Here is a 15,473-nt window from a genome sequence, read left to right as displayed (position 1 = left end):
ATGTCAATGATAGACCAATATCAGTGATAGAAAGCATAGTGACAATACTTGAAATTGATTTTACTTTCTTTCGTATGTACTTGATTTTGTTTTTATTCCATAGGAAATTATATACTTTGTATTGAGAAAAAGTTCAAAGGACTAAAGTTTGTACTTTTAAGTGACATTACTTCACATTAATAAGAAGCAAAGCGAATACATATACTATTGACAAAAAATGGAAAAAAAAAGGTTCTATATTTCTAAGCAGAATGTTATGTTCGTATGAACAATATAACAATCAAACTAATGGTAAAAATAGCAAACCCTACAACATTCTAAAAATGTTCACAACCTACACGTTCACATCTATAAAGATCATATTGATATTAAATGTTGCATCATTGTATAAATGGTGGAAATTTACAAGTTCTACGATTATGACCAATACGATGATGACTGCACTTTGTCTGACTTTTTTGCTCGCCAATTGATAATATTCGTTGTTTTCGAGGTCGGCTTGTTGGGCGCTTAACAATTGGAGGTAATATACTCACGTCAATCCCTATAGGCTTCCAATTAGCATGGACAGATCCAACATAGCATGAAATCAAGGTGCTTGTCAAAAAATACTTATGAACAAATGAGTAAGTATCCATGTTGCATCCACGAATAACAGCAAGTGCATGGACACATGGAATTTCATCAAGATCCCAAACACGACAAGTACATGATTTGGAATCTAAATGTACCATAAAATGATTGTTTCCATCAATTACTTGAAATTCGACATCATTAATTGCATTAACTTGAGAAAAATGACACATAGACAAGAAATTAATTAAAATCCAACTATTTGAATCTATCAATGATAGAAGTCTATGATTGATAGAACTCAATCATTGACAAATTGTGCTATATTACCCATGAAAACAAGTAACTCTTACAGTGAAGCTTCTTGATATATGATGTTGTGTTCGTAATTTCCCCTCAACCCAAAACAGATTTCATACAATATGCAACTTTACTTTTATCATAAAAATATTTTTGAAGTAATTGTCTGATTGAATTGAGTAGTGATGCCACAGGTAAATCTCTAAGCTCTTTTAAAATTGTATTTAAACATTATGAAATGTTTGTAGTAATCATCTGATATCTTCTCCTTCTACAATATGCACGAACCCACTTCTCGAAACCAACATTACTAACCAAGAAACATCGTTATCTTCATGAATTTCAACCACAGTTTGAATGTCATTGATACCAAAATCCAATGAGATCGATAATTGTATTGAAAAAATAGATACTTTCCAATTGAATTTCCTTTAATATCAAACTCACAAAACTCTCAAAACACATAATTTTATCAACCAAGTAATTATGTTTATCATCCTACTGTCCACTATGAAACACCACTATTGCAAGCTTAATCATATTTCCAAATCATTGCAAGAAACAACAATTAAACCCATGACATTCTAGACTAGTAGAATAAATAGAAAACAATATCTATAAGTGATAGGCTAATATCATTGATACACTATGATATGTATCTATCATCAGAGGACTAATATCAATGATAGGTTCCTGACTACTAATATTAGTGATAGGAAGTTCATGACTACTAATATCAGTGATAGGAAGTTCATGACTGATTGGAGAAAAAAACCTAAATATAAACTAAACAGAAATTAAGTTATGAACACTCAAAGAAAAAATTAAAGCAGATCATACCAGAAAACTGAGGAAATCAATAAAAAAAACAAAGCATACTTCAAGTAAAATCAATGAAACCTACAAAAGAAGAAACCGAATACCTAGACATCCAATAAAAAATAGAGTAAGAAATCGAATACCTAGATATTGGAGAAAGAATCACACAAGAAGAGGATGAAACCATACAAAATCGTGAGTCAGAAATACAAAATTGAACATAGAAAGAAGAAATCATAAGCAGAAAACCTTAGAATTGAGCGACGCAGAATGGAGAAGACATACCTGGAAAGCGCACATTAGCTCGACCAAAAAGAAGATGAAACCTCAGAAGAAGAAGTGGCACTTTGGAAAAGCACAGAAAGAAAATGAAAACGATGAAAAAGAAGGGGGAAGATGAAGCCCCACTATGGAAAAAGACAGAAAGAAAGAAAATAGATTTAACGTAAAGAAAGAAGCCGGACGACGAGGAAGAAGGGGCAGAATAAGGTTATTTTAGAAAAAAAGTAAAGAAGGTAAATGTATTTAAGGTAATTCAGAAAATAATTTATATTTGCAAATAGTTTTAAAAAGGAATATACATATAAATAGAAAAACACCTACTACAAATTTCTTACTATTTAGGCCATGTTTGCTTTACTCTAAGGTCAAGTTTACAGCGGTTGAAAAATAATCCATGAATAGTATTATAAAAGGTAGAAGTAGAATCTAGTTGATTACTTTTGTTGTTATTTACTTGCTTACCAAAATCGTAATTAGATATAGAATTCATCTTGAAATTTGTATTGAGCTATAAAAGATGTTGAATTTAATTGTCGTGGAATACACCATCTTATTGTTACCGTTACAAATATTGTTACTATAACAATATGAAAATTATTAATTTGTCACATTTATTGTTACCGTTAGGGCCAAACAGTAATGATAATAGTAAAATGTGACAAATTAATTCTAGGTAAACGTGGTCAACAACAATCCAATTGTGTTTACGGTTCAGACCTATTACGATTAATCCATTAATGAAATCTCATTCCGATTATGCCAACTTTTATCACGGTTTAATAAACGTGGCCTTAAGCCATTTAGATACGTTACCCGATGACTAGTTAAAAAGATTTTATAAACTATGAATAATAAAAAAAAATCATTACGATTGTAACAATTTGATTAAGGAGTAGAAAACATGACTTTAGTTGAAAAGAAATATAAGTGAGTAAAAATAAATCAGATGACCTAAAAAACTTAATTTACCCAACTCAATGTTATCGTTTTGAGTTACGTTATGAATTTATTTGGGTTGGATAGATTCAACTAAATTAAAATTTAATGGCTTGAGTTGGATGATGTGTTAACTTAAAATTAATTTGGGACGAATCGACCAATTCGAATATATTATTAAATCTAAAAATATTTTTATTACTAATTTTTGTACATGTTTGGGAGTGATTTTAAAATTATTAAATCACTTTTGTCATGTTTAAAATGGTTTTGTTTGATTGGTTTTATGAATGTTATATGCTTGAAATTAGTTATGTGTTCAAGTGTGGTTTTATCAAGTGGGAGAATTATATTGAACTTGACTTATTTATGTGTTTGAGTGGGAGAGTGATTACAAGGTTATGTGTGTTTGAGTGTTATATGTTTGATTGTACTTGATTGTTTCTTGTGTGATTATGCATGTAAGAATTATTGTTGTAATTATATTGATGATTTATTCCATCACCTTTATGTTCTTGAATTGAAAATGCTAAAATGCTAAAATGGTGCAAGTGTGATTTGTATTTCATGTGCTTCAGTTTGGAGGTTGGTTTACATTGTTTAGTTTGAGTTATATGTCTATATACTTTATATTTAAAGAGTGAATTGTTTTTGTTTAGTGTTATGTTATATTGTTCTCTTGGTTTAGTTATATTTATGGTTTTTTGTTCATAATTTGTTACTTTGATGAAGGGTATAGTTATTTTTATTTATATATCTATACTTTGTATTCATTAGTTTCGAATGATAATATATTGTCGCTCAAGTTTTAAAGTCATGGATGAATTTAAATGTCGTGTTTATGTAGAGAAGTGGAATGATGTGACTTCCAAATAACCTCTTCGTTTTTGTTGAATTTCATGTGTATTAACGATATTTTAATTTATGCAAACTTGTTAGAACAATACCTAGTTTTGTAAAATTTGAATGGTCATTTAATTTCTTTTTACTATATTTTATATATGAATAATTTACTTGAGACATCCCACCAAATCTTTATGTAATTTAAATTAAGTTATTTTGTAATATTTGAGACCAAATTTTTATGTAATTTAAATTAAGTTATTTTGTAATATTTGAGAATTATTTTGGATTGTTGAAGGTTGAATTGAATTATTGCTCAGTGAGGAATTTTAGAATTTAAATTGGATTAAAAGAAAATTTGGGATTTATTTCAGGACATCGAATTAAAATTGGGAGTCGTTGTGTTTGGACTTTCAAAATCAAGATTTGGAAAATTTTGAGAAATTGCCATCAAGTTAGAGACCAATTTTCGGTAGAAAAATTGTTAAAATTTGGTAAGTTTTTAAGTGAATTCTAGCACTTTGGCTCTTTTTGGATTAAGAGTAATTGTGGAAATTTAAGTTATTAAATATGGGTTTTTGTTTTATGTTCAGGTGGCCAAAAGAATTGGGTTTGGAATTAATTTAGGACCAAGCCACAATTTCGGTAAAGTTATATTGGAGATATTTGGATTATTTTGGTTAATTGGATTTAGACCCCAAATGATTAATTTAAATTATGTATTCATTATTTTAGGTTAGGGTTGCTAAATTAAAATATGTAATTTATGTTATAGGGTTGATTCAAGTCTTCCAAAGGTTTTGAGAAGATTAATTATGTGGATTAAAATTTGTGACCAAATTTGAGGTAAGTAATCTTACTACTAGAACTGCTTTTGTGTCAGACGATAAATTTAATAATGATTTTGATGATTCTAAGACTATTTGCATCAAGATGCATGAGGATAAATAAACTGATCTTAATTGTATTTTGAAGCATGTTACGAGTGCAAGCATGAACTAAATTATTTTGTTTATATGATTTGCTAGATGAACATTGAGCATGATGATATGTATTTGCATGTTTGTGGGACTATGTTTTATGATGCATGTTATGCTTATGATATTGATAGTTACCCTTACCCGTAATTAGATACCTACCGGAGGTAGTGATCTTCTTCAGGATTTCACCAGAGGTTCGTGTTTCCTTCGAGATTCACTAGAGGTTTGTGTTTCTTTTGGGATTCACCATGATTCACCAGAGATGGTGACCTCCTTCTGGACTTCACTAGAGGTTTGTGTTTCCTTCGAGATTCACCAAAGGTTTGTGGGTACATCTCACTTACGGTAGGGCGGGTTCAACTATCCATTACATGACCATCCTATGGACAGTAGAGGTTTATGAATGTCCCACTAGAGAATGACATTTAGAGGACATAAATGTTTAGCCTAACCTTGGTAGTGGGGTTACTTACCGAGTATTTTATACTCATTATTTCTCATGTTACTTTTTCAGGTAAAGGTAAGAACACACCGGCGAATGATAAGCGAAAATTTGTAAACGAGCCACTGAGACTAGTCATATGCTTCTGCTCATGTTTTCAGGATTTTATGTTTTAAAATTGCTAGTCTTGATGCTTGAACTTGAAGTTTTGGTATTTGTGCTTTTAAACTTTTTAAAAGAATTTTCTATTATTGTTTTATGGTTTAAGGGTATTATGTTAAATGAATTTCAATTATTTAGTTTTAATAAATTTAATTATTTTATGCTATTTATTTGATTTTATTACGTCATGAAAAATTGTCAATTTAAATTATATACATGTATAGACGTAATGGCCTAGTTTAAGTCCTAGGGAGCCAGGTCGTTACAATACCTCTTGTGTTTGTGGTCATATAAATTTTTTTGTTAATTTATTGCATAAGAAGATTGACTATTTAGGTACCATTATATTATTGAAATCTCAAATTTAATTTAACTAACGAATTAAATTTTTTAGCACACTATTTCCCATCATATAAAGCTGGATAAATCGTCAGCAAATAAACTATTTCCTAACATTGTGACACATGGCGTAAGGAGTAAAGAGGATTCAGTAGGCTCTTCAACTCGTTTCAATCTCTCGATGGTAAAACAATCCATCGGGTGATGATAGAACTCTTGATGCTTATACAAGACCATCAAGAGTTCTAGAACCGTCGACCAAAAATATAAAGCATTGAGAGATATAATAACTTCCAACACAAAAGCATACACGTTGTCAGGAGTAAGTTTCTTTCTCGATGGTCTGTATTTTGGTGTCGAGAGATGATCTTTTGACTGGCCTGTTTTGACGATAACCTTGACGACATATATGACGTTGGGAGATTAGCTCTCGAGTGTTTTTGGATCTCTACCGATGATTACCCACATTGGAAAAGAGTCTCTTTCTTATAATGTCACTAGATATATTTGGTGATTAGGCTAATTTATAATTTAACCTTTGACTACTTATTTATCTCTAAATAAATTGAATGTCAATGTTTCAATTTAAACATAGTAAGTGGATAAGTCACTAGTTACCATCTTGATGACCTGAATGATGTACTTTATGAATGATATTAGATGGGTGAGAATGTTTCATAAAATTGACTTAGAATGTTATCAACATGCTAAATGTTAAGTCGAGTGAAGGAATCAATGAAATGGCCATAAAGTGAGGTATTAGAAAGTGGATACCCGTCGTCAAGATGGAGGTGTTGTTCCATAAAAAATGAGAGGTTCCATAACCAATTAGCCTTATATATTAAGAGTATATTTGTGTTGACTTATAAATGAAAAACTAGCTACTTCAATCCTTAATGGAAAAGGATTGAGCAAGAAATTGTTTTGTTTCGAGGATATAATTTGTCATTATTTTCAGTAAAGACAATATCATCAACTCAAATGAGGATGTAAATTGAGAAACTTTACGAGTATATATAAAGAAATAGATTGATGATCACAATGCATTTATTTAAGCCCATGAATAGATTAATTAGGCAACTTACAAACACTGAGGGTAAGTAGAGGAAGAAAAGTTGAGAGAGAGTTCCATAAAGAATTCCTTGCGTAAATTATCATTATATAAAAAGACATTATTGACATTGAGTTAATGAAGAAATCGATTATTAATGAAGTAATTGAGAGGAGGAGACAAACAATAACCACGTCAAATCTCGTTCAGTATATCATGATGGTCAACTCATTGCTGTTTTGGCAATTAAATGCCTTATAGCAATCAAAATATATTTAATTTTGTATACTCATTTACATCTAGTAAGAGTTTTATCGAGTGGTAAGGACTATGAAATATCCAGACCAAGTCCTATTTGATTCAAGACCACGAAGTTCACCGACATAGAATTACTCCCACAAAAGACTTAACTGCTTGAATATAATTTTGAGGTTTTTTGTGATCCAGAGTTATATAGACAAAAGATTGATCAAAGGAAAAGTGAAGTAGAAGTGTGAGCTGCACCAGAAATATAATATCACTCAAATGATTAAATATTTAATCAAGTACATTTATTAAATGAATTAATTAATACAAATAACTTCTAAAGGTATACCTCTTTAAATAGGTCCCTTTTTGTTTGAGAAATAAATTGGTTCATTGGACCATATTTAATTATTAGATGTTTCAACTCAAGAAGCTTAGTATTGATGATATGCCGTGTAATATATGTGCAATAATTTTTCAATAATTGTTTACTGAAAGTAATTTATATCACGTACCATACACACATTAAATTACTATAAACGTGTCGATTTTGAGTATAATGGTAGGTTCACATTTCTTTATTAAAATTATGATACTTTCTTATAAATAATAATATAAATCCATCTAAAATTTAAGAAGTTCTTTAATTTCTTACCCTTCTGCATAGGTAAATAAGTCAAGTCAACTTTCAATTTCATGAAATTAAACCATAAATTTAAATGCCAACATAAAAGTGGTCTAATGATTAAAGCATCTATGATCCTTTTAGGATGTTATGGTTTTTAATTACCTTAAGAAATGATTTTAAATCTTATCATTTGAAATTTAAAAAGTCATTTAAAATTAATTATTTGGTTTGAAATGAAACAAATTTAGAATGAATATATATAAAATTTTGTGTCTAAAAAATAATCGAAAAAGAAGAGAAAATTAAGAATTTATTATTACAGGCCTTTAGTTATGACGCTTCACAAGGTTAAATAAGTAAAACCTATGAAATCTTGTGAAATCCAACCATTTTAGTCAGAAAAGTTTTTTTTTAATTAATAAAAACAGAATTTGAAATCACTTGAAATTTGTTTAAAATCAATTGAAATCCTAAAAGATCACAAGGTCTTCCAAACAAACAGTTAATTTGAACATTTTCGAGTCGAATTTCTCTTTACATTTTTCTTAATGCCTTAACCTTATGGCTAGATATATTAAAAAAAAAATCAAATAAGAGCTTCATTAATGAAGATAACATAAAAGTATTTTTAAAGAGAAAAGTAAAAGTTGAATTATGATTTAGTAAATAGGGTAAAACATCGAATCAAATATACATATGTAGCAAATGAATTAATTAATGCAATATTATTAATAGGCAAAAGTCAGGGTCTTCTAAGGTGTTCTTCTAAGTTAATTTGATTCAGCCATACTGATCAATAAAGTTAACTATTTATGATATGTCATTGTTATATGTAAGTATAATAAATTCTCAATAAAGGCTTGATTAACATAACTTATAGTATGAGCATATATATCATGACCACTTAATTTAGAGGGTTTTGTTAATTAAAAACAAAAAACATGATTAGGTTTTCAAAATAATACAAAGGGAGAATATTGAGATTCTATTTAATTTTTTGTCATTAATATTTAAACATGATGACGTGACAAATAAATGACTAATGATAATGGATAATTAAACAAAATAAAGTGTCAGATATATCTTTTGAATAACTAAACAAACAAATATATTTGTTTAAAATACAAAGACTAATTTAATATTTGAAAGATGAAAATTGATTCAAATAACTATTTTGTGATATGATTTTAAATAAATAAGCAAAGATAAAAAGATTTTTACCTTGAATAGGACCTTAATTGCATTAATCTTATCTATGAAAAATTTTATGCATTGTTGGTTTTCAAAATGTTATTGTTGTAGGTGAGCTCCTTTCGAATTAATATCTTTTTCACAAATTGATCACATCAATTTCATAAATATATATATATATTTTTTTACTTTGATATAGTAAGATTAAAATTTTATATCAATTTAAATCATGAAAGATATTGATTTTTTAGGTTAGGAAATATTCGATCTTATTATATTGTCGCGAAGAAAAAAAATCCATGAAAGTTAGTTTCATAGATTTTTTAAGTTAGAAACTTTTTTTTTTTTTTTAAAGTTTCTAAATCATTTTTGGGTGTTTAGTTCACCAACATAAATTGAGTGGGTATAATATATCAATTCAATGTTTGGTCCACCAATTTTAGATGTTAATGGAGTTGAGTTGGTATATTTTACTAACTCACCCAACTCTCCCTTCTTCTAATGTTTTCAAGGCTCCACCCATCTGATAGCCCTTCAGCCACTGTTACTAACTATTGCTGCAACATTTTGAGAACCCACTACTCTAAGCTCTGACAACCACCTCCGATGACAACTTCGGCACTAACTTCAGCGACCAATTCCAGGCTCCGACAACCACCTCCAATGACAACTTCGGTGACCCAACTCCAACGACCACTTTTGCGCAATCAACTCCTACGACCAATTTTGGGTTCTAGCAACCGCCTCCGTCAAAAAACTCCGATGACCAACTCGACAGCCACCTTCGTAAATTTCAAAAACCACCTCCGACTACAAATTTCAAGAAAATCACCTTCGATGACTACCTTCTAGCGAGCAACTCCGACAACCACTTCTGATGACAACTCTAGCGACCAATTTCAGCTTCCAACAACCATCTTTGTTGACAACTCCAGTGACCCAACTCCGACGATCACCATCGTGCAACCGACTCCGACGACCAATTTTAGGTTTCGACAATCACCTCCGACAACAAACTCCGATGAACAACTCCGACAATCACCTTTAAGGCTTCGACAACCACCTCCAACTACAAACTCCAATAAAAATTACCTTTGATGATCAACTTCGATGACCACCTTCGAGTGAGCAACTTCGACAACCAACTCTAATACCACCTTTATGCGACCAACTTCGAGCTCCGACAATCACCTCCGACTACAAACTCTGACGAAAATCATCTTTGATGATCAACCTCTACAACCACTTTCGTGTGGCTAACTCCAACGACCAACTTTGGGCTCTGAAAATCACCTATGACGACAAACTTCGATGACCGACTCCAATACCACCTTTACGCGACTAACTTTGGCTTCGATAACCACCTCCAACTACAAACTCTAGCAAAAATCATCTTCGATAATCAACTTCGACAACTACTTACGTCTATTAGAAGATCCATGACTGTTAAAGTATGTTGTAGGGTTATTCATTATATAAATAATATTATTTTGTCTACATTAAGTGTAATACTTATTTGTAGAAATTTGTAAAAACATATATTTATTTAATTGAATTCACATATGAAATTAGTGTTAGTAATATGTGGGAAAGTATGTAATATATAACAAACAAAAAAAAACCCATAAAATGGAGATTTTTTCTTAGAACATTTTATGTCAAGAAATAGTGAAAAGTTGAGATTTGTTCTCTGATGATCCTCCAACTTTGGAGGGAATAAAAGTGAAATTGTTGAAGAAATGTGGTAACATTCAATTGGTTGTTAAGATGGTGAGGGAGATTTAGTTAAGAAAAATTAATGATAGAGTAAAAATACAAAGAGGAAGAAAAGAAGAAGATGATTATGAAATTCATGGAGAAAAATTAGGAATCAAAAGTTTTGATTTCTCTTTATTTCCCATTTCATTTAACTATATTCCTGCAAGAAACGTAGTGGGTTAGTTGTTGTTCATTACTAAGAAAGAAAGAAAGAAAGAAAAATTTTAAAAATTAAAACAAAAAAATTGCAATCCATATTTTATTCAATACAAAGACGTATAAAATTATTGAATAAAAAGTTTCAAAATGAAAATAAACCTCATAAAAACATATTATTTAGAGTTTGAAAAACTGCACTAGATCCCTTAGACATATGAACTCAACTCTAAATAATCTTACACTCCGAATACAGATATATGAACTTCAGACATCATATCTCAACTCAATGTCCCAAGTAACCCATTTGTTTAAGTGAAAATTATAATAGCATGATTAAAAATTTATATCAATTTAAGATATAAATTTTGCAAGTAATCTTATTCTATTGTCTTTTAAGTAGAAAAAATAAATCTATGAAAGTCAGTTCCAAAGTAAAGTAGTGAACGGTATTACCAATACCAAAAAACAAATATATCTCATTGGATGATAGACTTACTCGAAAGAGTAGATTCTTGATTTAGTATAAACTAGAATGGTAAATTTTCACACAAGAAAATTTTTGATAATCCAATCCTTTACTCAAGAAAAATATTATTTAATTAAATGACCATTTTTTTAAAATCGAGTCTAAAAAAAATAATGTGAAATTCAACCTAAAGCGTAATCGATAATTTACAAATAGGGATTACCAAACTGACCATATATTTTTTATACAAATTGTAACCATATATGTATAAACAAACGACTCTAAAAAGGAAAAAAAAAAAACACCTAACAAACTAAACATTAGAAGAAAAGATCTTATTCACTTTCATCTATACTCTAAAAGTTGAAACAAGAAGAAAAAGGGCAATTCTAAAATGTTATAAAAATAGTCTATTTTCCCTTTTCTTGGTAACAAAGGAGGGTCCTACTCTTGGTTTCTTATGGACCTATCAGAAGAAAGAACATCTTCAATCCAAGCCACAATGTTGAATGCCAATCCTTCCAACACTCTCGAGTAACTCTCCAACACTGCCTGTCCTACATCCTACAACATAAAAAAACCATTTGTTTTTTAGTACAAATATTGTGTTTTTAAGAGAGAGAGAGATTTTTTTTTTTTAAAAAAAAGACAACATAAATTGAAAGTTCATAGAGAGGTAACTTACCCTATTGTATTGAATCTTGCTAGTGTCTAAGGTTGTTTGAGAAAGTTCAGGGAATCTTTGTTTCAAGGACAAAAGTAAGGTCTCGGCTCTTTCTGCCAAGATAGTGTTTTTGTCACTTCTATCAGTTTCAGCCATTAGATCCTTTACCAATTCCCATGAGGATTTTGAGTGGCTCAGACATGCTTTCCTTCTCCATGTATACATCGAAGCCTCGATCCGGTCTGCAAGTTCGAGCGCATCGTGTTCGGATCCTATGTTCAAGCAATCGAGCAGATGTTCGGGTGAGAATTTGTCTGCACTATACATGTAACGGTATATTGTATCGCCTATACTCGCCTTTCCACTCTGAAAAAAATGGATAATTTAGAAGTTATAAAATAAAAGGATATACTATGTTGGTTTCGACGAGCTCTTAAAGCGAAAATTATACGGTTAGGGGAGTAATGACCTTTGGAAGAGTGTCTATGAATGACTCTGGAATTTCCATTTCAGCAAGAATGGTGCTGTTGATTGCCATAGCAGCTTTGTGGATTTGATTTGCGCATTCGCGTTTATTTCGCAAATGTTTCCTTGCCTTCTCCGATAGACCACATGAAGGAATACAAGGAACTGGCAGCCACCATTTCTCCTCTTTTTGCAATGACAGTCGACGAAACGAACCAGATTTCGACTGATTAGAGTTCGACGACATGCTTCCTTTTTCGGCATACCAGAACTCAGTGTCTTGAAAGCTATCCAAAATGTCCTGCCAAAAGGAAAACAAGATTCATTGATCACTCTCAAAATATTTCAACCAGATTAGTTTCTTTTTTTTTTTCAAACCATTTTTTGCTGTCATTAATAAGCTTTACCAAGAGCATCAGGTCAAGCTTTTGCAATGCTGGAAGGTTGAGACATATATCTGACCTTTGTCTGCTGCTCAACACCTAAAACACCATCATCATTTCATAATTTTGTAAGATTCATTAAAATAAAAGTACAAGAAACCAAGGCTGCTTGGAAACAGTTTCCTGTTTTTTTCACTTATGTTTTTCCCGAAAATTACCTTTTTAGTCCCTAAAGACCGATTGAAAACGGTTATTACCTCGTTTCAAAAATACCTTTAAACAAACTCACAGTTTTCAATTTCGATGTGTTTGAGTTTACAATCCCAAACATTCAAAATATATTTAAAGACGTTTAGAAAAGAAAAAAGAAAGAAAGAATCACCTCCATTGAAGTTCCATCTTCCAAAGTTTGAGATATAGTGAAGAACTCAACAATGTAATCACAAACAGACAACAAACAGCACATCTCTCTCTTCCACATAGCCTTCTTCTCCGGTGGCAATGGCTCCAGTTTCAGATTCTGTCCAAACACCGTCGCTGATCATTCATCAACACAAACAAACACACAATTATTCTTATCTCTTTGTTAAAAAATCGACAACTAAATAAAGCAAGAAAACGTAAACTGTTGAGAAATCGATATATGGTTAACTAATAATGTGTTAGCTACGTTTACCAATAGAAGGAGAGATCAAAATTTGATAAACAAAGGTACAAAATCTTACGTACCATAAAGATTAGTAATAGCATTTGAAATTGTAACTGCCGTACAAACCCCTTTTCCGCTTCCTGACATGTCTTCTCCTAGTAAAAGCTTTGCAAATCTCTCCTTCATCATCTCCACTTCTGCAACCACCACAATCTTTAAACTTTTAAAACGAACCATACGTGAATGAAAGATTGAATCTCTGACTTTGAAGTTGGTAGCACATATTTGATTCGTTTTGACTAGAACTATTTTAAAGTGATTATCACTTTTCAAAGTTCATAAATTTCTTGGACACGGAAATAAAAGTTTACAAATTAAGTTGGTAGGTTAAAATTTTAGACTATTTTGATAACTATTTCACTTTTAGTCTTTAGTTTCTTAAAATTTACATTTATTTTCTCTCAATCTTTCTTGAAAAAAAAGATTGACTTACTAGTCTAAATTTAAAAACAAAACTGGATTTTTAAAAATGACTTTTTCTTGCTTTTAAATTTGATCGTGATAGAAATAGACATTGTGATAATAGAAGTTTCTTTTTTCTTCTTAAGATATTTAAGATAGGAGATTGAATGGCTCAAGGTTGATAATGACTATTATTTCAAATGAGTTAGATTCATTTTCATAAAAAAGAAATTTAGAAGTGAGAGTAGAATTTATAATTTAAAATTTTAAAAATTCTAATTACTAAAAATCAAATGTTGGCCCAAGGAATGTTAAGAAAATTTTAAAGCTTTTTTAGTGTAATAAAAATGGAGGTATTTAAAAACAACACAAATTTGAGAAGATAAGAACTTAAAATTTAACCGACAATAAAAAAAACAACTTAAAAAAGGGGGAAAACTCCTCACCGGAATCCATGGCGTCTTGATCGTCGACCTTGTCTCCGGCGGAGAGTTTATATTTTCTGGTGCCCTGTCTGGCCAGAATCGCCGGAGAGGGCTCAATGCAGAAACTGCTGTCGTCGGTGGTGGGGTCAGAGAAGGCAGAGGCGTCGGAGCTGGTTCTACAGTAAGAGAAAGAGTAGCCGCTGGCCGGAGACTGGCCGGAGGTTTCAGATATGGTGGATTGATCATTTAGATCCATGGAAGACGAGGAAGGACGAAAACCCAGGTGGAAATTTTCGTCAGAGATGGGAAATTTCTCCATTTTTGAAGCCAAAATCAGTGGGAACGATGAGGGGTTTTTAAAAAGAAAAGCAAACGGTTTGAAAATTTGAAGAAGAAAACAGAGGAACAGATTTTGAATTGGAATTCCCTCCTTGTTGGTTGCTTGCTTTCTTGCTTTCTTGCTTTCTTTCTCTTTTTCTTTCCGTTCTGAAATCTTTTATTTTCTTTTGGAAAAAGAGAGGGAAGATGTTCTGCAACTTTAGGACCACGAAAATGGAAGATGAAGGCAGAGGAATTGCCCGGCCGACATCGACGATAACTTTATTCGATCAAAAAAGGCAGACCCAGATGGAGAAAAACAGAGCTATTTCGCCATGGAAATGGAGTTCTTCACACATTTTTGTAAATATTACATATAATACATAAACAATATATAACATATATATACACACAATAAAAAGAAAGAAAAAAAAAAAGAAGGGAAAATAGAGTTACTCACGTTATAAAGTATACTTTAAAAATGGGTTAGAAGAATTTATAATATGGTAAATTATGGTCAAACAATAAGAATGGTTGTAGTTTAGAATGCAGTTTGGTTTTTTTTTCTTTTTTCTTTTTTAATATATTTTTAAATATAGATACTTTGGTTGGTCTTAATGTTTAGTTTTTTTCAGAAAGAATATATATTTTTTATTCTAAGCTTTGGAAGTTGTATCAATTTCAATTATAAACGTTAAATTTCATCATTTTAAGTTTTAAAATTGGTAAATTGTATCAATTTTAACTTTAAACTTTCAATTTCATTAATTTAAAACTCAAATTCAGTAGATTATGTCAATTTTAACTTACAAGACTTAATTGAGGGTGTAAATTGATTCAATTATTTAAGTTTGAAGTTTAGATTGACGATATTGAAACTTGAGTGCTAAAGTTGATACAATTTTCTATGTTCAAGGTTTAAAATAATAAAA

General features: G+C 30.7%; 1 protein-coding gene across 1 annotated transcript; it reads right to left on the bottom strand.

Moving 5' to 3' along the window:
- Positions 1–11,327: 11,327 nt before the first annotated feature.
- Positions 11,328–14,909, bottom strand: LOC120067774 (rop guanine nucleotide exchange factor 3-like). The gene is made up of 7 exons (XM_039019356.1): positions 14,245–14,909; positions 13,417–13,533; positions 13,070–13,224; positions 12,712–12,786; positions 12,309–12,605; positions 11,861–12,205; positions 11,328–11,739 (listed from the first exon to the last, which is right to left on the bottom strand). Exons 1-7 carry the CDS (start codon positions 14,540–14,542, stop codon positions 11,620–11,622), a joined length of 1,407 nt encoding a protein of 468 aa, XP_038875284.1. The 5' UTR covers positions 14,543–14,909; the 3' UTR covers positions 11,328–11,619.
- Between the last annotated feature and the right edge of the window lie 564 nt (positions 14,910–15,473).

This window comes from Benincasa hispida, chromosome 12 (genome assembly GCF_009727055.1).
Source record: "Benincasa hispida cultivar B227 chromosome 12, ASM972705v1, whole genome shotgun sequence".
NCBI classification, from domain to species: domain Eukaryota; kingdom Viridiplantae; phylum Streptophyta; class Magnoliopsida; order Cucurbitales; family Cucurbitaceae; genus Benincasa; species Benincasa hispida.
This window is presented reverse-complemented; position numbering and strand designations above follow the sequence as displayed.

Coding starts and splice junctions, on each gene's coding strand:
- LOC120067774 (XM_039019356.1), bottom strand. CDS start 14,542: ATGGAGAAATTTCCCATCTCTGACGAAAATTTCCACCTGGGTTTTCGT. Junction 13,534..14,244: donor TCAAGACGCCATGGATTCCG/GTGAGGAGTTTT, acceptor TGGTGGTTGCAG/AAGTGGAGATGATGAAGGAG. Junction 12,787..13,069: donor AAGATGGAACTTCAATGGAG/GTGATTCTTTCT, acceptor ATGGTGTTTTAG/GTGTTGAGCAGCAGACAAAG.